Source organism: Myotis yumanensis, unplaced genomic scaffold, assembly GCF_028538775.1.
Source record: "Myotis yumanensis isolate MYYU_CA2020_CCGP unplaced genomic scaffold, mMyoYum1.0.hap1 SCAF_13, whole genome shotgun sequence".
Lineage (NCBI taxonomy): Eukaryota > Metazoa > Chordata > Mammalia > Chiroptera > Vespertilionidae > Myotis > Myotis yumanensis.
Window position 1 is genome coordinate 57,720,570 of NW_027223764.1, and position 27,778 is coordinate 57,748,347.

Here is a 27,778-nt window from a genome sequence, read left to right on the forward strand (position 1 = left end):
CTGTCCATGGAGTCAGACCCACCAACAGGGACCAGACTCCCCGCAAACCAAGCCCTCTCAGCAGCCTGGCTCAGGACACGCAACCCAAGTGGCCCTCATACAGAGCTCGCGGGGATGCTTGATGAAGGAGGACACGCAGGGGCTAGGAGGCTCAGTGTCACTAGAGACGGCCTTGTCCTGACCCAGGCAGCGTCCCCACTTCTCGGGATCAGACCCACAGCAGGCACCTCGGACATGAGACATCCAGAAGGCCTGCCAACATCTGCCTCTTGGCCCAGGCCCTTCCCTTCTCTGCTCCCTACCCCTCTTCCTTGGCCCAGAGCCAGTCCTCATGTTGAGGCTGCATCCTGGGGAGTGGTTCCAGCCTCACTTCCTGGACCGGAACCATCCCTAGGCCCCAGGCCCTCCGGTGTCTGCCCCCTACCGGCTCCCATGCTTCCCAGGTGCCTCCTGCTCTTAGATTCCCAAGACTGCGATTTATTAACCATTCCCAGCCATCCCCAGACCCCACCCAACTCAGCCCATGTTATCGCCTGGCTCCCCCAGAGGCAGGAGGGGGTGGCTTCACCCCAACATACAGCACACCATATGCTCTGGAGTTATCAGAGACATGGCATTGCTGGGGTTAATAAAGCCATACGGACGCAAGTCCCTGCTCATGCTGCCCTCTTCACCCCCACAAGTCATGCCTGGAGCTGTGACACAGACCCAGGAGCTAAAGCCCAGGTAAGCAGGTGCAGAATCCCTAGAGGGCGGTGATGTCCTCCCTTCCGTCAGCTGCTCCATGCTCCCCAGCTCTGTGGTCTTGGGAGACTTCTGTAAACTCCCCCAGCCTCAGCTTCCTCACCCACAAAACAGGACCAGAAGTGTAGGAGAACCACCTTCGACGAGGGGTGTGAGTGAGGCCTCTGCTGAAGGCATCACCCATGAACCCACATTGTACAAGGCCCTGGATCTGGGGTAGCAGGAAACTGACTTGACCTTGGTTGCTATTCTTACTGTGTTGCCTTCCTGGTGAAAATGATTCTTAGCCATGAATTCCCTCGAGATTCAAAATGTCTTCCTCATTTATTTGTGAAAATCCAGAACTTCCTTAGGACTTGCGTTCCTGTGCTTCACTTGTAAGGTGTCTCTGGGCACAACTTAACCTCATTCATTGTCTCTACGCTTGAATGTCTGCCCCACTGCACAGAAAATGTTTGGTGCAAGGAAGGGGCAGGACCACCATGTTCTGCAAAGAGCTTTCCATCCTGCAGAGAAAGCAGGTGGGCCTTGTTCCCGGGTGATAGGCCTTATCACTATTCTGCCTCTGAGGCCCTGACACATCTCAGAACTCATCCAAGTTAAAAGGCCTGGACACCACCAGGCTCATTGCTTGGCACACAGCGCCCCCTGGTGGGAGCTACACCCGCAGATATCAGTGGTTCTCAACCTTCTTAATGCTGCGACCCTTTAATACAGTTCCTCATGTTGTGGTGACCCTCAATTTCATTGTTACAAATTGAACATAATTAAAGCATAGTGATTAATCACAAAAACAATAAGTAATTATATATGTGTTTTCTGATGGTCTTAGGCGACCCCTGTGAAAGGGTCAGTCTACCCCCAAAGAGGTCGCAGCCCACAGGTTGAGAACATCTAGTTCTTTTCTGTCTTCATATCAGGCAAATGGTGTTGGCTTTGGGGGCTGTGAACACTTTCTAATATGAGTAATTAATGCTGGAGAATCTACATTCTAGGATTTCAGTTATTGTTTTCCTGTAATGGCACAAAACTGCTGACATGCCTGGTTGAGAATTTGGAATAAGAAATAAAGAACCAGCCCTCCTTCCTTGCCTAGAGCAATACTTCTCAGCTCCTCTGATAATTGAAATAATATTCATTCTACATGACCTATTCCATTAAATAGAAAAATGAAGGAATATGTAGGAGATAAAATATGAGTTCAGCATTGCCTTGATACCAAAGCCAAAGAGAAGAAGACTGCAAAATCCTTAGGCAAATGCTGGTCAACTGAATCCAACAACATATCAAAAGGATAATACACCATGACCAAGTGAGATCTACCACACAAATGCAAGGCTGGTTAAAAAGTAGGAAACCAATCAGTGTAATCAACCATCTTAACAAACTAGAGAAGAAACACATATGATCATCTCAATGGATGCATTTGACAATAATATTCATTCCAAAAACAACTATGAATAAATGATACTTTTCTTAACTGAAAAAGAGCATCTATGGAAAAACAAGCAATCTATAGCTGACATCATACTTAATGGAGAAAGACTGAATCTTCCCCTAAAATCAGGATCCAACACCAGAGTTCCTAATGAGTACAACAAGGCAAGGACAAGAAGTGCAGTCTGTAGATGGGAAATAGAGAAATGCAATATGAATACACCCTTAAAAAATTCTTAGGAATCTCCAAAAAACATGCTAGGATGAATAAATAAATTTAACCCTATTGCAGGATATAAGATTAATACAAAATGAGTAACTGGAAATGAAAATTTAAAGAAAAACTATCATTTATAATAGCACCCAAAAATGCAAGAAATACTTAATTATATATTTAACAAAATATTTACACGATACATAGACTGAAACCATACAACACTGATAAATCAAAGAAGACCTAAATAATAAAGAGATATACCATATTTATGAATTGGAAGACAAATTATGAATTGTCTTCCAAACTGATCTATAGATTCAACACAATCCTAATCAATTGTTTGATTCTAAAATCCTTTATCTGAATCTCAAATTTATATGGATAATCAAAGGAACTAGAAAAGTCAAAATAATTTTGATGAAGAATAACAAAGTTGGAAGACTCACACTACGTGATTTCAAGATGTACTATAAACTGTAGTGACCAAAACAGTATGGTATTGGTGAAAAGACAAACAAATAGATGAATGTAACAGAACAGAGAGTACGGAAATAGACCCACACGTATGTGGTTAATCACTTTTTGACCAAATGCCAAGGCAATTCAGTGGAAATCTTTTCAACAATTAGTGCTGGATCAACTGGATAGCCCCATGGAAAAAAATAACCCCTGACCCTCTACTGCACACCATACACAAAAGTTAACTCAAAATGGATTATATATGTGAAACCTAAAACTGTGGGGCAGGGGTGGGAAACCTTTTTTATGCCAAGGGTCATTTGGATATTTATAACATCATTCTCAGACCATACAAAATTATCAAGTTAAAAATTAGCAGCTCTATTTGGTCAAACATTTAATTAAACCACCCCTAAGGCCTTGGTAGGGCCAGACCAAATGATTTCTTGAGCCTTATACCGCCCATGGGACAGAGGTTCCCCACCCCTGCTAAAGGGCTTCTAGAAAAAGACATTAAAGACAAGCTTTGTAGCCTTGAGATAGACAAAGATTTATTAGATATGGGACAAAAATATAAATTATAAAGGAAAAATTGATAAATTGGAATTAAATTCATTAAGAGCATGAAAAGACATGCCACAGTTTGGTATAAATGCAATACATGTATTAGGCAAAAGACTCATCTCCATTATATAAAAACTAGAGGCCCGGTGCACGAAATCCGTGCACTGGGGATGGGTGGGGGGTCCCTTAGCCCAGCATGTGCCCTCTTGCAGTCCGGGACCCCTCCCTTGTTACTGCCCACCTGCTTGCTGCTTCCTACCACTTGGCTTGCTGCTCCTTAGTGCTGCCACAAAGGCCTTGGGTCTGCTGGGTGCCGGGCCTGTGGGTTTGTGCCTCTGATACCCCCAGCAGCCCCAGCACCAAGGTGGCGGGCCTTGGGGCTGCTGGGTACAGGCCCCCCGTTGTGTGTTTGTGTCTTTTATCAGGCCCCCAGCAGCCCCAGCAGCCCCAGCACCACCTAAATAACTTAAGGGAAACTTTATTTAGTCTTCTTTTAAAAGCAATCTAGTTTAAAAATGAGTTGCAGTTAAGACAGAACAAAGAACATGGTACCTAAGAGTGAGATAGACTGACAGAGGAGAGGCTGGGCACTGGTCAGGGGCTTACATGCCAACTGTTCTCCACCTGGGAAATGATGTAAAATCGGTTTCTTTAGTTTCCTGCTTAATGGTCTTCTCCAGCACTGAGATCAGGGGAGCCCCCTTCCAGCCCGTAGGCTGCTTCTCAGAGTCGAAAATTTCGCCATAGGCCTCTGCCTAGGCCAGGACCTCTGCACCCCCAGGGTGCATAAACACACAGGGCTTCCATCAGGCTCCGCTGATCCCGGGCCAGGAGGCCTCTCGGCTCCGCTGACCCCGGGGCCTGGAGGCCTCTCTGCTCTGCGGCTTCAGGGCTGTTTGGCTTCGCTCTACCTCTTGGAGCCTGAGTATACAGATTAACCGCCACCTTTTAGCTTCTATGATTGAAACATTGTATCTTTTGGAGCTGTTGCTTCGGGAGCTCAGAGCTCCGCAGCTGCAGGAGGGAACCTTGGTTTCCTCTGTCGCTGGGGCAACCAAGCATCTTGTTCTCAGCTGCCTGGCTGCCAGCCGCCATCTTGGCTGACAGTTAATTTGCATATACTCACTGATTAGCCAATGAAAAGGGTAGCGGTCGTACGCTAATTACCATGTTTCTCTTTTATTAGTGTAGATAACTCCTACTTTATCAATAATAAGAGAAAAACTCCCCTCTCTTTCCAACCCCAGCAAATGAGCAAAAGATTTAAACAGACATTTTACCATAGAATATATACAAATGGCCAATAAATATAGGGTGTTCCCCCAAAAAGTACACAGACACTTGGAATAATTATAAAGACAATTTATATTGTACTAAATGCACATTGATAAAAATTATAAAGCAAGATATTAAATCATATTTATCAGTTATTTTCTTGCCCTAGTATAGAGATAAAATTATTGATTTTATTTATGTCTTTCCATATGTTTTACTCAATTTTGTGGATGATACCCATATTCTGATACTTGGATCTTTATGTTAATATCTAATGTGACTGTGTCTTAAAATAGCATTAATGAAATAGCATTAATGAAATACATTTCATTTTCAAAATTGAGCTATCAGCTGTTAAAGTGTGTAAACATTTTTTGGGGACACCTTGTATATAAAAAGATGCTCAACACCATAAGTCATCAAGGAAATACAAATTAAAATCACAGTGAGAAGCCACGATATGCCTATTTGAATGGCTAAAATAAAAAGTCTGACTATATCAATTGTTGGTATTGATGTGGAAAAACTGAAAGACTCACATATGACTGGTAGAAATTTAAATTTTAGAAAACAGTTAGGTAGTCTCTTAGGACATTAGACATGCAGTCCTGTCCTACCAAAAATAAAAGCCTGTGTCCACACAAAGACTGATACTCACACTTTCACAGCAGTCTATTGTAAGAGTCATTCACATGTAAGTCTATCAAAACATGAGTGAATAACAAATTGTGCTATATCTATAGAATGGACTACTACTCCACAAAAATAAATAAATAAATAAAGGAATTAATGGTACACTCGACAACATCAGTGAATCTCAAAATCCTTGAAGTAAAAGACGTGAATAAAAGAAGACAGACAAAAATTAGTATGTATTGTATAATTCCATTTATATAAAACTAGAGGCCCAGTGCACAAAAATTTGTGCACTCGGGGGAGAGGGGGTCCCTCAGCCTGGCCTGTGCCCTCTAGCAGTCTGGAACACCTCGGGGGATGACCACCTGCTGGCTTAGGCCTGCTCCCCGGGGGATTGGGCCTAAGCTGGCAATCAGACATCCCTCTGGCAGCCCAGCAGCCCTCGGGGAATGTCCACTTGCCAGCAGGGAGCAGGCCTAAACTGCAGTCAGACATCCTTAGCGCTGCTGAGGAGGTGGGAGAGGCTCCCACCACCACCCCTGTACTGGCAGCCGTCAGCCTGGCTTGTGGCTGAACAGAGCTCCCCCTGTGGGAGTGCAGTGACCACCAGGGAGCAGCTCCTGCATTGAGCGTGCCCCCTGGTGGTCAGTTTGTGTCATAGTGACCAGTCATTCCCAGTGGTTCTGCTGTTAGGGTTAGTTTGAATATTACCCTTTCATTATATAGGATAGAGGCCTGGTGCATGGGTGGGGGCCAGTTGATTTTCCCTGAAGGGTGTCCTGGATCAGGGTGGGGGTCCCGCTGGGGTGCCTGGCCAGCCTGGGTGAGGGGCTGAGGGCCGTTTTCAGGCTGGCCAAGCCCTCCAGTGAAGGAAGCTCCCAGCCTCTCCTTTCTTTCTTTTTTTTTTTATTCTGAGATTTATTTACCTTCTATAATTAAAACTTTGTTGCCTTCAGTGGAGCTCAGAGCCAGCCAGGACAGGTGGGAAGTTTGGCTTCCTCCATCACTGCAGCAACCAAGCCTCCTGCTCGCTCCAGCTCCGTGGCTGCTAGACGCCACCTTGGTTGGGCTAATTTGCATATCGTCACTCTGATTGGCTGGTGGGCATGGCTTAAGGCATAGCAAAGGTACAGTCAATTTGCATGTTTGTCTTTTATTAGATTAGATTCTAGAAAATACAAACTAATCTATAGTGTTTGGAGATGGAGATGCAAAGGTCATGAGGAAAATTTGGGGATGAGGACAAGGTATGTTATTATGATTGTAGTGATAGTTTCATGGGTGTATAACATATGTCAAAACTCACCAAATTCTACACTTCAAAATGGGCAGCTTATTACAACATCAAGTTGTAAGAACAACAACAGAGAAAGTATACATTTATTATATAATTTACAAGTACTGAAAAATAGCTACACTAATAAAAGAGAAACATGCAAATTAGTGTCACTCCGTTACACCTACCAGCCAATCAGGGTGAGTATGCAAATTAACCCAACAAAGATGGCAGCGACCATGGAGCTGGAGGCTTAGGTTGCCCCTGGCAATGGAGGAAGCCAAGCTTCCCGCACACCCTGGCCACTGCTCAAGGAGTGGCTGGGAGCAACCCAGGCTTCCAGCCCACCCAGGCCACTGCTCAAGGGAAAGAACAACACACAGGTGCAGCCAGGAGCCTGAGAGATCAACACAGAGGGGCGCCTGTTCCAAGCCTCCGCGGTGTGGCTGCGGGCAGGCTCCCAGTGGACACACACACACACACACACACATGGTGCCTGCTCTGAGCCTCTGCTGCCAGACTGGCTTAGGCCCGCTCCAGGTCGATTCCAGGTCAGGGCATATATACACCTAAGTTGCAGGTCAGGGTGCATATGGGAAGCAATGGATTATTGTTTCTCTCTCCCATTGATCTTTCTCTCTCTCCCTTCCTCTCTCTTCTTCTCTCTAAAATTAATGAAAACGTCCTTGTGTGAGGATTGAAAGAAATAAAACCACAGAAACAACTTAAAGTGTCTCTCATCAGGGGGATGGATCAGTACATTATCAAGAACTATTGCACAGCCATTAAAAAGGTACACTGTATGCATATACTTCAACTTGGAAGGATGTTTCTGCTGTATGCCTAAATGAAAACAAAATGTAAATTACTGTTCAAACTGTTATGCAATGACATGAGATAGATGGACAGATGGGTAGGTATTCATGGAAGGATGGGCAGATAGATTTTCTACATATGTGCTTCCACCTATGAACACATTAATCTGTTGCTATTTGCTGGGCTAGAAAGTCTTTGGGGAACATTTTTGACATATTTATGAATTATTTAACTTGTAAAAATAAGTTTTACTTTTATTCTTTAAAAATTAAAAAGAAAAAGGATTAAAATAAACACAAGATTCAACTTGCTTTGAAATGCACCTGAAAAATAGGTTGGCTTGAGGATTAGAGAAGGAGCCCAAGAGACAAAAGTACGATGAAGAAAGAGTAATAAAACATCAGTGGTAGAATCTAGGTAGAGAGCACATGGATATTTGCTGTACCACTTGACAATGTCCACAATGACCTTCGAGGGAAAAACTAACATGAGGTGAATAGATGATATAGATAGATAGATAGATAGATAGATAGATAGATAGATAGATAGATAGAGATGTGAGTGGGTGGATAAATAGCCAGACAGATAAGGCCTCTGAGCACTGCAAAAGTGAATTCATGATGCAACAGGTGACTTGCTTCTTCCTGGGTTGCCCAGGGTCAGGCATGCTTTATTTGATTATCCCAAGAGCACATCTTCTGAGCTATTTAATCTTATGCCGCAATCAGTGTGGGATGCACTCTGGAGTGAACCCCAAGTCTGTGCATTTCTCAAGTGTACAGACTCTCCAGATATACATAGATCTGTGGAAGGTTTGGGGCCTCAGAAGTACCTGGTACCCCAGGGTCCTAAGGGCAACCCCTGCCTCTTGGGGCATCTCTCCCCAACTTCACAGAGGAGCTCTGGTCACAGGCTGCCACACACCAACTCCGACTGAGTTCTCAGATTCTCCAGGCTACCTGTGAACGCTGTTGCAGCAGTCTGTGAGGTTCTCCTTCAGGAAGCCAAGGCACAGAGCACTCATGTCGCCTAATCTAGGTCTCTAGTCTAGAGGGCATAGGTTTTGGAGGCATTCCTAAGCTCACACTCTTGACATTTCTGCCCATGTGGCTGTCTGTACAAGGGAAGGGAGGCCGAGGCTTCCGACTCCATCCCAGTCCAAATTCAACACCCAAGATCACACGGGAAGTCCCTGTAGCCCCTGGGCCATGCCAGGTAGGCCTGGGTGGGAAGATGCATAGCATCTCCTGCTTTCATTCTGAGACTTGCACCCAACACGCTCTCCTCAGCGCCAGACACCCCTCGCTCCTGGAGAGGATGGATAACTCTGGGCACAGAATTTCCTCCCAATGAGCTCAGGCCACACCCCAGGAGGGCAGGTTGCCTCCTCTTGCAGGCTCTCTCTAACTCAGTCACCCCAGCGACTCAAAACAAACTCCAGTTTCTCCTCCATGAGGCTCTGGACCATACACCTAAATCCAGGTGCAGCAAAGCTCCAGGTACCCCAGGTTGAGCCTGCATTTTAATAAGAGTTCAGGGGAAGCACTTTCCCCAGAAAGAGGCTTCTTCCAGGTCCTCGCCCCGACCCTTCCTGGTCCAGAGGCTGTGCCTGGGCTCAGGCAATGTGGGAACGTGTCCTCAGAAGACCAGAATGCATGCTCAGAGCTGGGATTCCCCAAGAGGAGGGGGAGCAGGAGGACCAGTCTTCCCAGCGGGGACTAAGGAGGCCTTACTATTATTATAAATCAGGCTCACTTCATTGGCTGCAAATGGTGGAGTGGTGTGACCATATGTCACTTGGGCATTAAACAAATCCTAATGAGCTAAAAATATGTTTCTTTTAGCTAATTGACCTCTTTGGCCTTCATAAACCACTTGGTAAACATCCTCAGATAATGATTTCCAGAGAGTAGATTATGGCTGTCAAGTGTGCTGAGAAAGCCCTACCCCCTCCCCACGGCCGCCTCCTCTGGCTGCCTGCTGAGGCCCACATGTGTGCCTGCCTGCTGGCTGTACAACCCACATGTGTGCTGGAGATAACGGGCCAAGTGACAGGAGCAGAGCCAGGCCGCTCCCCCAGTGCTCTGCCTGGCTGTGTGCCCATGCTTTCGGTGGTGGTTGTCTCTGAGCCATCGTTGTCTCATCTGTGAAGTGAGGGAAATGCCCACCCCTGGAGGGATACAGAGAAAAAGCAGGGGTTCTCGGTCCTAGACAGGACCCACGTCACTTCCATGTGAAGGAGCAGGAACTGGGAAACTGCGAGTCCAGCAGTCGATCACCTGGGACTGGCTCATGTGCTCCATGCAGGTAGGGAGTGGTCTGGTTACCTGTGGGCCCTGGGACCACACCGATCCAAGTCCTACTCAAGTGAGCAGTGGGCTGGGGCCGAGCTCTCAGCCAACAGAATGGATGCTCCTCAGGCCTCAGAGCTAACTCCCTCTGACCTGGAATCCCTGGTTCTGAGATGTGGGAAGACAGGTCCCCTCCTCACTCACCAGCCCCACACTGAGGTCCAGACATGCCACTCCTGTCATTTGGAAGCTGTCAGGGCCTAAGAATAAACTTCAAGCTCTGAAGTTGATGGGGGCCTTGGACTCGGTCTCTGCACTGTGTGAGCCGATGACCCCCAGGTTTTCTCTCCACCCCACCTCCACCTACTAAATTGTTTCTTTAGCTAAAAAACAGGATAATATCTAACAGGGGGAACATATCAGTAGCTAGGTGCTTCCTTCTTGCTAGATACTGTGAAGTGCTTTATGCCTATTTTCTCACTTAATTACACAATAAGTGAGATGGAAGGCCACAGAGAAGAGCAGCAGAACCAGGCCTCCAGTGAATTCTATCTAGTTCCAGAAGCAATGGGAAATACTATTTACTTGCAAGTTAATGACTCCACTTGCAAGGAGACTGTCAGCCTATACAGCATGGAGCCTGCATGTGGCAGGAACTCAGAATAAATGGTCATTATTCCCATGACTAGAGGCCTGGTGCACGAAATTCGTGCACTGGGGATGGGTGGGTGTTGGGGACCAGATGTAAGCTGGCAAGGTCCTTGCACCTGTAGGGGCTAGCAAGGCTGGGATCCTTACCCACACAGTTTTCCCAGACTTGTTTGGATGGCGTTTATCAGTAGAATAAGAGCAACATTTGTAGAATGAGAACAGCCTTTCATAGCTTACCAAAAAGTCTGTAATTATTTACTGAGATATACTGTACTGAGAACTTGTCTTTCTGCTGTGTCCTTCGCTTAGAGATTAAGAGGAACAAAGAATACATTCCTCTTGATAGACCTCCTATTCAGTGTGTTATGTATAAATAGTATTGTGTGGCTAATAAAGCTGCTTCAGTTCATCAAGAGAACTGGGGTCCTCCCGATCCCGCTTTTCTGTCTTTCTTTCTTTTCTCAATTCCCACCTCCCTGCCTCAGCCCGGCTCAACCCTGTCAGGCTGGCCCTGACAGATCTGGCACCCGAGCTACGGGACTGAGGAACTGGGAAAAAGACGGTGAGGAACTCCTCTGGATAAAGAGTGCACTCATTAAGGTAAGGGAGGAGCAATTTTTTGATAGTCGGGAGTAAAGCATGGGGCAATTAGAATCTAGAGAAAATGCCCTTTATGGGCAAATGTTAAAGTCTATGCTTAATAGTAGAGGAACTAAGGTTAATGACAAGCAAGTAGAAAATTTTTTAAAATTCATTCAGGAGGTCTGCATTTCCTTATCAAATTTAATACGGGATTATTTAGATCCCAGGCATGACCATAATCAACCGTCTCTTAAGCCAGAAAAAAAGGAGAAGCAGTGTGATAGCACAAAACAGGGGTCTACAAAAGACAGTATATTAAAAAGAAATAATGTAACTTTTAAAGATAATTTAACTCCTCAAGATGAGGAGGATTTTGAGGAAGCTGCTGCTCTTTGTCATGATAATAATACAGGTATTATTCAGGCAAAAGAGGAGGAAGAATATTTTTCTGCTGGAACTGAAGAGGGCAGTGATATAGAGGATGTGTTGGAATGCTTTTTAGAAAAATTAAAGCTTCTTGGCAAGTAAAAGAGAAGCCGCGGGGGCCGTTCCCGCAGCTCTCCGCTGCCTTGTGCAGCACCAGTTCCACTTTCCCCTCTCCAGATGGCTTTGCAGGAGGCACGAAAGTGTGGTGAGGAATTGGGCATTCACGCCTTCCCTGTTATGGAACAGGTGAACCCTCACACGGGACAGCGTGAGCGTGCTTATGACCCGCTTCCTTTTAAAACCTTGAAGGAGTTAAAAACAGCCTGTGCTCAATATGGGCCACTTCCCCTTATACTTTAACCATCTTGGAAACTATGGTCTCAGAGGCTCTCCCACCTAATGATTGGAGAGCTATTGCCAAGGCTTGTTTATCAGGAGGGGATTATCTCTTGTGGAAATCAGGATATGATGAAAAGGCTAAGGAACAAGCTTCTCGTAATCGAGCTGCCCAGATTAATATTTCTTATGAAATGCTGGTAGGTGAAGGAGTCTATGCTGATACCCATAATCAAATTCAATACCCCCAGGAAGTTTATGGACAGATTAATGGAGCTGGGATTAGAGCCTGGAAAAAGTTACCCACCTCTGGTCAGAAAACAGAGGAGCTCTCAAAAATTATTCAAGGGCCAGATGAAAAGTATCAGGATTTTGTCTCTCGGCTATTACAGGCTGTTGGCCGAGTAGTGGTGGATGGAGAGGCTGGCATGTTAATAGTTAAACAGTTGGCATATGAAAACGCCAACACTGCCTGCCAAGCTGCACTGCGGCCCTATCAAAGACAGGGGACTCTCTCAGATTATATCCGCATTTGCGCAGATATTGGTCCCTCATATATACAAGGAGTTGCCATTGCAGCTGCATTAAAAGGAACCACCATTGAAGGAATTCTTCAGCAACAGTTTAGCACAGGGAAAAGTCCAACACACAAGTGTTTCACTTCTGGAGGAACAGGACACATGGCAAAACAGTGTCCTTCTAATAAAGGGATTAATAAAGGAAATGGCAGAGGTCCCAAACAACCTGGACTATGCCCTAAATGTAAAAAAGGAAAACATTGGGCAAATGAGTGTAAATCTAAGACGGATGTCCAGGGAAATTCTTTGTCTCAACACCAGTCGGGAAACTACCAAAAGGGGCCAGCCCAGCCATGGCAAATAACAGGGGCATTGTCTGTTTACCCTTCTGTCTCTATGCCATCTCAAGGCCAGCAGGCTGCACAGTATCCAGCCTGCCACAGAAAACAAAATAGATATAAGAGCTATTCCGAGCAACCCCCGGAAGTACCGGGCTGGACCTTGGATCCATAGGAATAAGATATTCTATCTGCCCTGGGTGCTGCCATTGCTTATAAAAATAAACAAAATATCATTAGATTTAAAACCTCCCACATAGAGAAGAAATGACGATTTCTCTGCATTTCCAATACAGCTACAGCAAATGCCACCGGATCTGAAATTTAAAAATACTTCTGGGATTTCTGTACACGTGTAAAGAGAAAACTAGCTTGGAACTAAGGCGCCCATTGTCCGATTTTGGACATTTAGATAGAGTTCTAAGCTGAAATCTCTTTACAAATGTACAAAATAAAACCCAAGACTGATTATTTCCTAAGAAAAATGGAAAATTTAACCCAAAGGAAAAAAGATGCTGGCTAGATTCTAGCAGCAGGATTGGCATTTCCATAATAAAGAACAGTTTTTAAATACTAATAAAGGATATTAAAAAGTTAACTTCAAGGCCAAAAAGGAAATTCAGTAAAATTGTCTCTGTTACAAAAATTTGCTAAAGAATATGCCTTAAAATAATAAATTAGATTTAAATCTCAAGAATTATTAAAATATATTAATTATAAAAATCTAAGTAGCCCAGGTAAAAGACGGCTACACCCTTTAATTAAGGCTGGCTTCCCAAAGCAATTTCTAATAGAGGAAGGGCTAGCCTCCCTTCCCCCAACAGAGCAGGTAGGCCAAAAATTTCCTGCCAGTGACAACTTTTAAAGAGAGGCTTGCTTCTCAGTTTCCCATCCTTAGTAGAAAGAATGTAACTAATTTGCATTTTAATGGTTACCTGTTTTCAGTCAATGGCACCCCGAAGCTTTGAGAGTTTACTAACTTAAATTAGATATTCTGAAATAACTAAATACTAAAATATTAATCTAAATTTCCCTCATGAAAAATCTAAAGGACAGAATTAAATCTATTGATTATGTCTTGTATTTTTGAAGTTTATTCTTAAAAATGTTACTGATTAAGAAAAGCTAAATATTTAACTTGCCAGCTAAGAGTTTAAAGTTCTGGTTAAATAAACTAGGAGAAATCATATAATTATAATAAAATTTCAACATTTGTCTAATTGAAAAAAGAGGATAAATTTTATAATCCCAACCAAAATTTTTAAATACAAAGATCAGTTTTAATTTAATTGATATCTCTTAATAATTATAAAAGGTATATAATCTTTAAATTATATATACACATATATATTTAATACTCTTTTAAGTTAGATTTTAAAACTATAATCAAGGAATGACTTTAGGACATTTCATGGGCCCTGAAATGTTTTCAAAAGTTTATTCTCTCTTCTTAAAGGATTTTTTAATAAAGGCAATTTAATATACTTGAAATCACATAGAAAGCTTTATCAAATAAATATTAATAAATATATATTTTAAGTTTTTGCCTCTAAAAAAGGGCAAAACAAGTTATTTTATTTAATATTTCTTAAAATACAACAGTAGAATTTTAAGATATATTTTAAAATAACAAAAGCTCATTAATAATTTTTAATATTTTACAACAGCATATTATACATTTATTCCAAACAAGCTTACAAACTAATTGTTTGGCAGCAATTTAATAAGAACATGAAAGGATTTTATCCCTTCCACTGTGTGGAAGACCCCCTGGGAAGGCACTTAAGCATTCTATATTGACCTCTCTTGACCTTTTTGCCAAGGGGGTCCCTCTTCCAATTGCCTACAACTGTTGCCTAAGCTCTCTGTTCATACTGAGGTTGAAGCCTCATGGTAGCTGGTACCATGGATCTGTCTCTTGCCCAATAGCGTAAGCTGGGCCCTCTCTGGAGAAGAAACCTGGGTTCCCCATGATCAATGCTAGGGCCCTGCCAACAGGTGAGGGGATCCAAAGGCAATTACTGGGCATGGAGGCCACAGGGGCATACGCTACCAAGGAGACAGAACTAAACCTCACATCACCCTGCTTGGCCCCGGAGGATGGCTGGTTAGTCAATGACGGGTAAGACCCCTCAGGGAGGGGCGACCTAAGACAGGCACAGTCACAGGGGGCCTCAGGGGAGAACTTGGGGGTCAACAGAGGTGGGGCAGAGATCCTCACCCCCCCAACTATGCAGGGGCTTGAACACTCGCCCCTTCTGAGGGAGGTCTCCAGCCCCCATGGCTGCTGCGCTTCCCATGCCCAGCTCAGATTGGGACCTAGATAACAGAAAGAGACTTAGTCGAGCCGAAATCGGTACCCAGATAACAGAGACTTGGCTAACAGCAAATACCCTATATCTAAATCCAGCTTAACACCAGGAATGCTCAGGGCCTTCTCAAGGATGCAAAATAATCCTTTCCATTAATATTTACAGTATAAACTAAAATTGTTATTAAAATATTAAATCTAACAATAAAATAATAGTCAAGTTTTCAGATTAATTAAAACTAGCTCAAGAAGTATTAATCAAAATTTTCATTTCATAGATATATTGTTTAACATACTATAAACTTAAAGCAGTCATATTTTATACAAAAATTTAAAATTAAAAGTTATCAAGACTACACTAAAAAATTTCCAAAAGCCTCTTAATAATTAAATTTAAAAAAAAGGGGGGAGGATAGTGGAAATATAGTGGAAGAATACCATATAAGGAAAAATATCCTGTAACTAATTTACATCTAGAAAAATTTTTTCATTTATAATGCTAATAACAAGACACCCATGAAAACACATATGGTGTCAAATAAGCCAAAGGAAAATCATTTGGACAAAAATTAAAAGAATCCCAAGTCTAAATTATAGATATGATTCCTTTATTAACCTTTGGTCGAGAATACGTTTGTATATTTTCAGAAAATAACTCCAAGACCATGTGGATTCCTGCAACAGAAGAGAATTATCAGGACTGCTCCAGCCACAGAATAGCAGTGTCCCCGTGAGACAACAAGAAGAGAAGCAGTCCAGAAATGAAGATGGTGACGACACCTTATCATGCTAGCGGTCAGCAGCTGTGCGTCGCTGCAGGTTGCCCAGGACCAAACCAGAGGGTCGGACCTGCATTGCCACCATTTGTCCACCATCCAGAACTGAAATATTACTGCTGACATGTACACATAAAAAACTGTCGGACACTGAAACATGAACTTCGCCTAAAAAACAAAGAAGGGGGATCTGTTGGGGACCAGATGTAAGCTGGCAAGGTCCTTGCACCTGAAGGGGCTAGCAAGGCTGGGATCCTTACCCACACAGTTTTCCCAGACTTGTTTGGATGGCGTTTATCAGTAGAATAAGAGCAACATTTGTAGAATGAGAACAGCCTTTCATAGCTTACCAAAAAGTCTGTAATTATTTACTGAGATATACTGTACTGAGAACTTGTCCTTCTGCTGTGTCCTTCGCTTAGAGATTAAGAGGAACAAAGAATACATTCCTCTTGATAGACCTCCTATTCAGTGTGTTATGTATAAATAGTATTGTGTGGCTAATAAAGCTGCTTCAGTTCATCAAGAGAACTGGGGTCCTCCCGATCCCGCTTTTCTGTCTTTCTTTCTTTTCTCAATTCCCACCTCCCTGCCTCAGCCCGGCTCAACCCTGTCAGGCTGGCCCTGACAGGTGGGGGGTCCCTTAGCCCAGCATGTGCCCTCTTACAGTCCGGGACCCCTCCCTTGTTACTGCCCACCTGCTTGCTGCTTCCTACCACTTGGCTTGCAGCTCCTTAGTGCTGCCAGGAAGGCCTTGGGTCTGCTGGGTGCCGGGCCTGCAGGTTTGTGTCTCTGATACCCGCAGCAGCCCCAGCACCAAGGTGGTGGGCCTTGGGGCTGCTGGGTACAGGCCCCCCGTTGTCGTGTTTGTGTCTTTTATCAGGCCCCCAGCAGCCCCAGCACCACCTAAATAACTTAAGGGAAACTTTATTTAGTCTTCTTTTAAAAGCAATCTAGTTTAAAAATGAGTTGCAGTTAAGACAGAACAAAGAACATGGTACCTAAGAGTGAGATAGACTGACAGAGGAGAGGCTGGGCACTGGTCAGGGGCTTACATGCCAACTGTTCTCCACCTGGGAAATGATGTAAAATCGGTTTCTTTAGTTTTCTGCTTAATGGTCTTCTCCAGCACTGAGGTCAGGGGAGCCGCCTTCCAGCCCGTAGGCTGCTTCTCAGAGTCGAAAATTTCGCCATAGGCCTCTGCCTAGGACAGGACCTCTGCACCCCCAGGGTGCATAAACACACAGGGCTTCCATCAGGCTCCGCTGATCCCAGACCAGGAGGCCTCTCGGCTCCGCTGATCACTGGGCCGGGAGGCCTGGCAGCTCCGCTGATCCAGGCGGCCGGGAGGCCTCTCAGTTCTGCTGATCCCCGGGCCCTGAGGCCTCTCAGTTCCGCTGATCCTGGGGCTGGGAGGCCTCTCAGCTCTGCGGCTTCAGGGCTGTTTGGCTTCGCTCTACCGCTTGGAGCCTGAGTTTGCAGATTAACCGCCAGCTTTTAGCTTCTATAATTGAAACATTGTATCTTTTGGAGCTGTTGCTTCAGGAGCTCAGAGCCCTGCAGCTGCAGGCGGGAACCTTGGTTTCCTCTGTCGCTGGGGCAACCAAGCATCCTGTTCTCAGCTGTCTGGCTGCCAGCCGCCATCTTGGCTGACAGTTAATTTGCATATACTCACTGATTAGACAATGAAAAGGGTAGCGGTCATACGCTAATTACCATGTTTCTCTTTTATTAGTGTAGAGATTATGCACAGAAGTGACACAGCAAGATGAGACTCAGCATACCTTCTGGGTCAAACCAGATTGTGCCAGCCGGAGGCTGAGGAGCTCGAATTAGCTGGGATTAAAGGCGAACTGGAGGTGGAAGCCGAGCCTCAGCGCCACATTCTGTCTGTGCTGAGACCTTCCGTCTGCGCTGAGAAGGCCGAGGAAGGAAGGCAGCCACACAGGCAGTAAGGGTCAAGGCAGCTCTGTGCAGAAGGCAGCTCTGTGTAGGAGGCAGCTCTGTGCAGGAGGTGGCCCACTCTGGGTCCCCATGAGGAGGGGTGGGCCCTGCTCTTGTCCAGCTGCTCTGTGGCCTGGCTGGCCCCACACACCTCTTCCTGCCCAGTCTGGTGCTGGACATGGCCAAGGTCCTGCTGGGTAACTACTGCTTCCCAGAGAGCCTGATGGGGAAGCAGGGAGCCATCGGCAGGCCATCAAGTGTCAGGAGAGCCTGGGCACCTCAGACCCTCAGACACTGGCCCACGTCCTGACTGTGGGCAGGAGTGCAGAGCTCCTTGAAGGACCCCCACCTGGCCACCTCCTATGAGCCCACGGCAAGTCCATATTGAGCACCAGGTGACTTGAGGGGTCACCAACCTCACACAGAGGAACTGCTTGTCCGGCTACAGAGGGCATCCGCCATGACGTTCTGGAGGGCGACGTGGGCTCCTGCGGGTGGACGACATCCCGAGCCAGGAGGTGGTGAGCAAGCTCGGGGGCTTCCTGGCAGCCAGCGTCTGGAGGGAGCTCAGGGGCACTGAACAGGGAGCCACATTTATGGCATCCCCTACACCACCTCCTACCTGCACCCAGGAAACCCAGCCCTGCACCTGGACGCCATCTATGACCGCCGCGCCCCCCCCCCCCCCCCAATACAACCACCGAGATCGGGACCTGCCCCAGGTCCTGGGGGGGACGAGGTACAGCGCCCACAAGGACCTGGTAGTCCTCACCAGCGGCCGCACCGCCGGAGTAGGGAGGACACAGCGCACATCCTCAGCGGCGCGGGGCCATCGCGGCGGGCGAGTTAACCGGGGCCTGGGCCTCCTGACGCGGAGGCTAGGCCAGCCCCATTTCCTCCTCACGGTGCCAGTGTCCTGGCCCCGGGGGCCCGGGGCGGGGCCAGCCCGCTGTGGGAAGGCAGTGGGTGCTGTGTGTGTGGACACGCCCAAGGGGCAGGCCCTAGAGGAGACCCTGCGGGAACTAGCGCTGGGGACCTCGTGCCCGCCCTGCGCCCGCGTGGACTTCTCCACTGTGGCTCCCAGGAGGGCCGGGCTGCTCAGCGCAGGTCTGCAGGCTGTGTCCCAGGACCCCAGGCTCCGGGTGCGGCCGTGGGGCCCCAAACACCACCGCGGGGCCTGAGCCTGGGGCTGCCTGCCCCACCCCCGTCCGCCCCCGCGCTGCCTGCACCGATGCCGGAGGAGAAGCTTCCCGGCGGCCCTGGAGGACTCCGGGTTCCAGGGGTCCATGCTGCTGGGCCATGTGGGCTACCTGTGCTGGGGCGCTAGGCCATGTGTCCTGCGCCAGGTGTGGGGGGCTCTGCAGGCCGCGGAGCCCCTGAAGGAGGACCTGCACAGGGACCCCGCCCTGAGCGCTGTCCTGAGCCGGGCCCTGCCGCTGCCCTTCCCCAGGGCCTCTTCACCACCCAGGACCGCAGCACCATCGTCACACGGGAGCACTTCCGCCTCCCTCTGGGGGCTGCCGGGCCAGCGCGGGGCTCCTGGGCTCCCTGGGCGGGGTGTACCTGCTCACCAGCCACCGCACGGCCAGGGCCTGGCCGCCGAGGAGCTGGCCGTCCTGCAGTCGCCGGGCTGGGCCCCGCTGCTGGGCGAGATCACTGTCACCGCGGGCCCCCTAGCACAGCGCACTGCCCCTGCTGCAGACCCGAGGGCGGCCTGGTGCTCATGGTGCCCTGTGCACCCTCATCAACAACTGCAGCGAGCGCTGGCTGGGGCGCAGGAGGCCCCGATGGCAGCGGGCTGGCCGAGGAGGCTCTGCACAGGGCCCAAGAGGTGCTGGCGTTCCACCGGGGCCTGGGGCCTTGGTAAAGGGCACGTGTGTCTGCTGGAGGCCCACTATGCACAGCCTGTCGGGCAGATAGGAGACCTGCTATGAGCCAAGCTGGCCAGAGGGCCTACCGCACAGCCATGGACCTGGAGGCCGTGGCTTCCCAGCTAACGGCTGACCTGTAAGAGGTGTCTGTCTGGAGATTACCATGCTCTGGTGCTGCACAGCCTCAGGGGCTGGCACCAGAGGAGGCGGCGCCCCCTCTCCTGCCAGCTCCTCCCCCAGGAGCCCTCCTACCTCATCCGGCCCTGTTCAAGACAAGGTGCTGCCAGCCCGCTGGGCTACTTGTGCTTTGAGCCATGGCTGAGCTGGAGATCATGAAGGCATCGGGCCGCAGCTGACTCTGCTGGTGTGGCAGAGGCTGGGACCCCTGCTCTGTTCCTACTTTCCTGAGGCAGAGCCCACCAGTACCTCTACTCTGTCTTTGGCAGGGCCACCTCGAGGGTCACAGAGGTGCGGCCCTTCCCCAGGTGACTGGTCAGCGCTACAGCCCCACAAGGACCTGCACATTCTGATGAGCCACACCAGCAGGTCGGCAACTAAGGCTTTTGCTCCCACCATGCAGGACCTGCGGCAGGCCACCATCATCAGGAAGCCCACGGCTGGAGGGGCCCTCTCTGTGGGCATCTACCAGGTGGGCAGAAGTCCCTTATATGCCTCCATGCCCATGCCGATGGCCCTGAGTGCCAGCACTGGTGAGACCTGGGACTGGCAGGAGGAGAGCCTGACATCACCGTGCCCACGAGCGAGGCCCTCTCCATGCCCGGACAGAGCGGGCCTGCATGCCTAGATGCCCCCTGTGCTGCAGACTGCCGGAAGCCGGTCTTGGATAATTATGCCTCCCCTGATGTGGCTGCCAAACTGAGCCATCTGCAGAGCTGTTATTCGAGGGTGACCTCTGAAGGCGCTGGCTGAGATGCTGGGGCTGACCTGCAGGTGCTGTCTGGGGGCCCACACCTGAAGACAGCCCAGATTCCTGAGGATCGGATCGTGCCTATGCAGGTGAGAGGCATGGGGGGCTGGGCTGAGCACAGTTCCATTAGGGGGCTGACTGACTGCACACCCAGGTTCTGTGCGAGGTGCTAGGTGACGGCTTCCAGACTTATTTTCACCTTTGAGCTCTTACCAGCCACATCTTGTTCTCTTTCCCTCTGCATCCCATCCACTCCCATGCTCGGGGGTCTCTGAGCACCTCTGTGGAGCATTGGTACCCACAGGGACGTGGTTTGGAAACCTGGGGTTTAGAAGGTGCTACTCTCTTGTCTGGGTGAAGACAGGTGTTTGCAGGGCTTCTCATTGTCAGTGCTGGGAAGAGTCAGTAAGTTAGTGAAACACTGAGCGGGCGAATCAGTGCTGGGGAGTCTGCTGCTGGGTGGATGCAATATTATATCTTATTTAACCCTATATATTCATAGTCGTATCATTTCAACACATGCTCAATATAAAAATTATTATGAATGAGATGTTTTATACAAAGTCTTTAAAATCTTACAGCACATTCCCATGCTCATGTGTCACTTGTCTAGTGTGCTCAACGGACATCTGTAGCTGGTGGCTCCCGTGTGAGATAAAGGGCCATGCACCCCTAACCTACTGGAGTCACCAGGGACCCAAAAGTGAGAAGCCTTTAGGACTCAGTCCAAAGTCGTGGAGGGGGTGAGGCCGGCAGAGAGGGGCACCCAGGCCAAGACATCTGAGTGAGGAGAGTGCTGGAGCCTCTGGCCTGGCTGCCTGCTGACCCGGGCAGCAGATGCCGCAGGCACGTCCCTAGGGCACTGGGCTGGCTGCCACACAACCCTGACCTCACCAGCACCCTCCCCCAACTCCAGAGCTGTGGAATCTGGGCACACTGCTGGGCCACCACCAATACTAAGGAGTTGCCACTGGAAAACAGAGCCATCCCTATCTAAACAGGAACGTCCAGATGGGAGGAAAGGTTCACTCCAGTTCCTTTTCCTTCTGCTAAATTCAAATGAGATTCAGTGCATGGTTGAATTTTAGTACCCTGTTCATGTCCAGGATGTATGTGTGGCCCCCTGATAGGCTTACATTATAGGGGTTCTCTCTGTCACACATGGGTGCGCATGCACACACACACACACAGAATATATACAGGATGTCCCCCAAAATGTATACACATTTTAACACCTGATAGCTCCATTTTGAAAATGAAATATATTTTAATAAACACTGCCTTTATCATTACTCAGAGTGTGTGTATACATTTTTGGGGGACACCCTATATATACAGTTATTAGGTGATCACCTCCTTCAAACCTACATGACTTCTTCTAGGTAGTTGAACCAAGGATGATATTTTAAGTTTCTTCTCTATATCTTTCTTTTTTCTTAAATCCTTATAATGAGTACATCAGATTATTTTCAAATGCAGCAATCATTATTCCAAGAAATAAAATATATAAGATCAAATAAGTTATAGAATTGGCCCTGCTGAGTAGCTTTGTCCCTGCCCCTGGTCCAGCCTGGGTCCCCAGCCTTCCTACCCAACCTTGGGGGCAGCCCAGGCTCCTCTGAACATATCCCTTTCTGCTTCAGTCAGCCATGTCTCTGCTCTCTGACAACAGACTTCACTGTCTCAGGCAGCTGGGTAGGGAGTAGGTGAGAGGTGAACCCCCATCTGTCTGGTTGCTTTGGGAATCTTAGCGGAGTCCCAGGTGGGGGGATGGTCAGCAGAATACTCCCCAGTTTTCCAGGGGTGTTCTTTCAGGGTCCTGGTCTCCCAGCGCCAGGACAGGAGGTCCTTAGTCATTGCAGGTGGTGCTGGTGCCACCCACCTGGGTTTGCTGCTTCTCTGGGCCTGGAGCTGAAATACAGCTGAAGCCGATGTTATCTCCAGGTGACTTCTGACCGGCTGTGGTTGCTCTTCTGGTTTGTTCAGCTGTCTGTCTCGGTTTCCCTGTTCCACTTGTCCTGGCTCACTGATCTGCCTCATTGGCTCTGGGTTCCAGGACCCACACCAGGCCACACCCTGCCAGGCTCTCTGCAGTTAGAAGAGGAGAGGAAAGGTGGCCTTCGCTGTCAGGGTCCTGAGGCTCGGCTCAGCCCCACCTGGGAAGCAGGGCCAGGCACCTCTCCAGGAGGAGTGTGAAGGAGGCGCCTGAGACCCGCATAGGTGCTCCCTCTTCAGAGTGGGCTGGAGCCCAGAGGGGAGGCCCAGCTCTCCTCCCAGCACCCTCCTGCTTCCCGTGCCCCTGCATCTGCCCACACAGCCCAACACAGCCAGCAGCCACACTTGGGGGCCCTGGTTACCCACACAGCTTTCATGCAAGGAGAGGACACAGCTCAAAAAGGAAAGTTATACAATCCATGGTAGACCGCTGGACAAGGAAAACTTCCTCTGAGGCCCCCACTGGACTGGAGCCCATCTCCACCTTCTCCACCTACTGGTCCCCATAGGATTAGTGCCACTTGGCCCACAGGCCTATTCACTGCCATGCTCACCAGGGCAGCCAGTGCTAAAAATAGCCACCTAGTCCAGGCCCTTTAGAACAGCAAGGGCAGCAGAGGCCACTGGCGTCCTGTCTCCTGCCCTGGGAAAGCACAGATGGTCGGGGAAGAAAGAGTTGGAGTTAAAGAACCCCAACCCTTTCCTCAGCATGCACTGACACCTCAGTCCCCATTCAAAAATGGGTTAAAAAAATTACTTTCTCCTAAGAATTGCACAAATCAAAACACATCAGAAAATGATTTACTTTTTAAATAAGAGGTTTATTTTCTATGGGGATTATATCTTGCTATATGATGTTTACCCCACAAGAATTCTAGTACAAAAAACAAACACATGCAAATAGCAGGGTGTTAGCCATTTTTCTGAAATAAGTGTCCTGCAGGGAAGGCCTGCTGCCTCCAGGGGGTGCAAGCACCTTCCAAAATGAGGAAGGCTGCCTGGTTCTCCTCGGGACAACTCCTGCTGCCTTTCACCCTGAGCATTCTCCTCCTGTGCCCAGAGGAGTCGGGCAGTATGGAGGAGGCTGGCAGCGCCAGGCCTGTGCGGAGACTGGGACCATAGCAGAGTGAGGGGCCTCCAGGTGGTCCCTGCCTCTCACCACCACCGCCACCATCACCACCACCATCACCACCACCACCACCACACTCGAGTCCCTGCACCCCATTTCGGCCATCAGTTTAGAGGCCACCTGCATTGGCTGACCTCTAACTTCACAAGCAGTGCTGATTCTGGCCTGCACTCGGCCTGGTGCTGAGCCTTTACCCAGGACATCTGAGCTGCAGGCTGTCGGGACTGCCTTTCCTCACTTTCCCCCCTCTTGCCCCAACTCGGGCAGGACTCACTCACTTTCATTAACCTAATATACAGTCATTTAAAGAGAATCCACAGCCAGAAAGTGGCCAAAAGTTGAAATCCAGGATCCCAGACTTACAAAGGTTTTACTTCTCTTCTAGATAAAAACAGGAAGAAAAGCAGATCTTGGTTAAAATTGAGAAATAAAATGGGTCTGAATCCAAAATGTCTTATTTTAGCCTTATTCGCACATTTTTGGGCTTTGATAAATCATAACTGAATGGCTGCTGGGAGGTAGTTTACTAGAATATAACTAGCCATTTTTCTAGCCACTGTAGCTATTTTCCTTCTCCTTGCCTAAGAAGTTGGCCAAGCTTTTCTGTTCATTGACTTGGTGGCTTCTGTGTTACCTAATGGCAGCATTGCCAGAAAACCACCAAGACCCAGGACCCGGGGGCGGGGGGGGGGGGGGCAAGGGAGGAGGAGAAAAGACAGAGCACACTGGGAAATAGTGGCAAAGCCACCAGGCAGTGTGGGGAGACGGCATGGTGTTGAAAGAGCTGCCTGCTTAGGTGCGGGTGGGGGGAACTTTCTCTGAACTTGAGAGGTGGGAGAGGAAGTTCCAAAAGACAGATTGCATATCCCACCACAGCCAGCAGGTTGGGGTGCAGAGATTAAATTTGACTTAGAGAATTTAAGGAATTTAGCCATTTTCACCCAAGGCTTGTGGAGAAAAGTCATACCTGCTGATGTGATGTTTTGTGGCAACATCACCAGCCAACACTTAATGGTCCAGAAGGTGGCAGAGGCGCTTGGGCAAAGTCACGATGAAAAGTGACTCCGCTCCAGTAGATGAAGGGAAGCAGGAGAGAAGAATGGATGAGACAAGATTCAACTGTCAAGAGGACTTTGGGAGCCCAGCTGGTGACGAGCAGTAACTGCCACTTTCATGAGCTGTAAGTCATCACCTCTGTAAGTCTTCTTCCAGTTTGTCAATTTAAGTGTCGGCAAAGCAACTTGCATTAACATCAATTTTTACCAAAATGAAGTCCATCTTCAAAGTCAATTTTTATCAAACTGAATTCCATCTTAAAAACTGAGTTGGAAAATGTTGTTTTATTGTGTTTCTTCCTAAGTTTAATTAAGCTAATTCGCTTTAATCTACCTGTTATGCCCAGATTCCAAGATCCCCAAAAATTCCACACTGGGAGCCAGTTCGATGCAACAGCAGAAGGACCTTTTATTTTTGGGCTAGCTAGACCGACCCCCGTTCCCGGCCGGCCCGGCCCTGCTCCCGGCCGGCCCGGCGACAGGAAGAGAGAGTGCCCTCCCATGGGAAAATCCGGCTTAAATAGGGGGGTGACGCAAGGGGATTGTGGGCCCTGCCGATTGGCCAGGCGTGAGCCGGGTCTTGTTACACAGGATGTGGTCATATCTATGGCGCGCACTTCCCTTGATTGTCATTGGTTAGTTTAAAATCCCAGGTGCGGCCAGCAGAGGCCTGGGCTTCCGGGAAGAAGGCTACACGTGGCCCCAACATGGAGGATACAGGCAAGATGGAGGGGAGCGCATAGCCCTCACCCTTTCACTACCTTTTATCAAAATGCCTCCCTTGCTTGTGAGTGGTGCGGCCATCGTTAGTAATAATTCCCTTGGAGGCCACAGCCGAGGCTCCTTGAGTCCAGCCGGCCAGGAAGATGCCAGACTGGGTCTCCCTGCTGCCGCGGGAACCCTGGCCTTGGGAACCCCTCACCACCACGTGCCCTGCAATACTTTGCAGCCAGCTTATGCACAGGCGACAGTGCTTACTGCTGTGAAGCGAGGGAATGGATGAGAATTCTACACTCTCGATTCCAAAGGTCTATTTTATCTTCCTGTAATGAATGTATGTCTTTCAAAGTGATTTCACAGAAATGATGGACCAATCCAGGAGCCAGAGGAGGATGGCTGTGCAGGCCATTTGACAGAGGTCCAAACGCGGTGAGAAGCTGATGTGGCCTTGTGAGCAGTGAGGCGGAAGCAGCCTGCTGAGCGCCTGCCGTGTGCCTGCCTCGCTCTGCTCTGGGGAAACAGCAGTGCCCAAAGCACTCATGGAGCTCACACTCTATGGATAGGACACAGTCAACAAGACAGATCGCATGCAAGCTGGTGAAAAGCGCTAAAGAGAAAGGCAACAGGAAGGTGAGTGGGGGCAGGCAGGGGGCAAGCTGAAGTCAATGTCTGGTCCTAGTTTGTAAAGCATCCTCAAGGACATATGAGCTCTCGGAGCAGATGTGTGGCAGGCGAGGAAGGATGTGAGCTCAGCATGAGGAGGTCCTGTGGTCATGTCCTTGCACCCATGTTCTTAGGAAAGTCAGTTAACCTCCTGCAGTTTAGTTTCTTCTGCAGTAAAATGGGAATTCAATATCTCCCTCCTGGGTACCTCATGTGGATGAAATGATGCCTGGAATGACAGTGTGGAGCCTCAGGTCCAAACCTGCAAGGGGCCCCTTCTGCCCACCTGGGACAGCAGAGGGGGCTTCCTTGCAGCGTCAGCCTCTCTGGGCAAATTCTGCCCCCACACGGCTGCCTGTCCAAGGGGCTGGCCTGCAGGCCTTTCCTCCAAGCCTCCCCATGAGAAAGGAGGTTTCTGTTGGTGCCTGTAAGGAGCACAGGGCTCCTTTCAGATGCAAAGGAAAGGCCTCAGGGGGTCCTCTCCTCTCCTCCAGCCCATCCTTCCCTTCCAACTGAGGCCAGAGGCCCCCTCCAAGTGCCTCCCAGAGCCGAACCTCCATGTCTGGTCCAGACTCTTCTCTTTCAAGGCCCTCATGCATCTCCATCTTCTCTGAGGGCTGCCTCCCCCACGCAGTCCTCCTGCCTGCCTTATGGCACCCTGGTGCCTCTGCGCTCTGACCACCCTCCTTCCAGCCACTGCCCTCCCTGTCTAAATCACCAGCACTGCTGACTTTCAGGCTCAGTTCATGCTCCTCCCCTGCCCCCCATTCCTCAGAAGGCCTCCAGGGATGCCACACCCCTCTTCCCACAGGTCTGATTTAGGCATGCTCCCCATGGTACCCCAACTAGATCCTTCCAACCACAAGCCTGAGCTCTGTGATGGAGGCCCCACCAGAGGGCTGCAAGCTGCAGCTCAAATGAAGAAATCCGGAAAGTGAAGTGGAAACCAGCCTGCATGCCATCGGGGTTTATGGCCTGGTGGCCTGGTGTTTGCAAGGATGAACATGGAAATGCAGAAGAGATAATGGGACCCAGAACCCTCCCGCTGCTCACAACATGTTAAGCCTTGAGCTTTGGCACACGCTCCCTTCCTGAGAGCCACAGATGCAGAACGTGGAGAACCATGGCTGAACTACTGACCCCAGTCTTCACGCTCCTGTGGTAGGTGACACACTCACTCGCTCCGCCTGGCGCCACCATGGCAGCATGCACATTTCACTCCTTAACCTTGAACTTGGCCACTGACTTGCTTTGGCCAAAGAGATGTTCTCAGAAGTGACCCAGGAAGTGGACATGCCCTCCTGTGCTCTGGTGTGACCACGAGAGAAGCATGATCTGGGTAGCCCATCAGTTCCAGAGACAGAGCCCGGAAAAGACCAGCCCAACCCCACCAACCCACAGACCCACAGGTGGGAAATCGATTCTCTGGGTTGTTGGCCACTTTGATTTTGTTACGCAGCAACAGCTGACTAATCCAGGCAATGATGATAAGCATCCTTCACACAGTGATCACACTGTTCCAGGCTGTGCTGGCCTGTTTCCTCACATCTTTCCATGTAACCCTGACAACACCCAAAACACACGTGTCATATCTCCATTTCACAGTTAAGAAAACTGGGGCTCAGGCAGATAGGGCAGTTTGTTCAAGGGCAGGTCTGGTATGTAAAAGGGCCGAGACTCAAATCCAGGCTTGTCTGTCCCCAAAGCCGGTGCTGCAAGCCAAACGCGGCTCCATGGAGCCCGGGCGTGGTGCCAGGGCGGCCCCCTCTGGAAGATGGTGGAAGCACTTTGCGCCCAGTAGTCCCAACACCCTGGGTTAG

The 27,778-nt window shown here is 48.8% G+C and overlaps 1 protein-coding gene across 1 annotated transcript; it reads left to right on the forward strand.

Moving 5' to 3' along the window:
• Window positions 1-610: 610 nt before the first annotated feature.
• On the forward strand, window positions 611-27,778 carry RBP3 (retinol binding protein 3). Its single transcript, XM_070431944.1, is given in 25 exon segments — window positions 611-726; window positions 8,907-8,923; window positions 9,554-9,570; window positions 17,719-17,839; window positions 17,842-17,912; window positions 17,914-18,046; window positions 18,049-18,081; window positions 18,084-18,173; window positions 18,176-18,267; window positions 18,270-18,303; window positions 18,306-18,759; window positions 18,761-18,849; window positions 18,852-19,035; window positions 19,127-19,184; window positions 19,187-19,298; window positions 19,301-19,454; window positions 19,456-19,547; window positions 19,550-19,617; window positions 19,657-19,804; window positions 19,807-19,884; window positions 19,887-19,937; window positions 19,940-19,972; window positions 19,975-20,190; window positions 20,193-20,485; window positions 27,665-27,778. Coding segments are annotated over 25 exon segments (2,868 nt in total).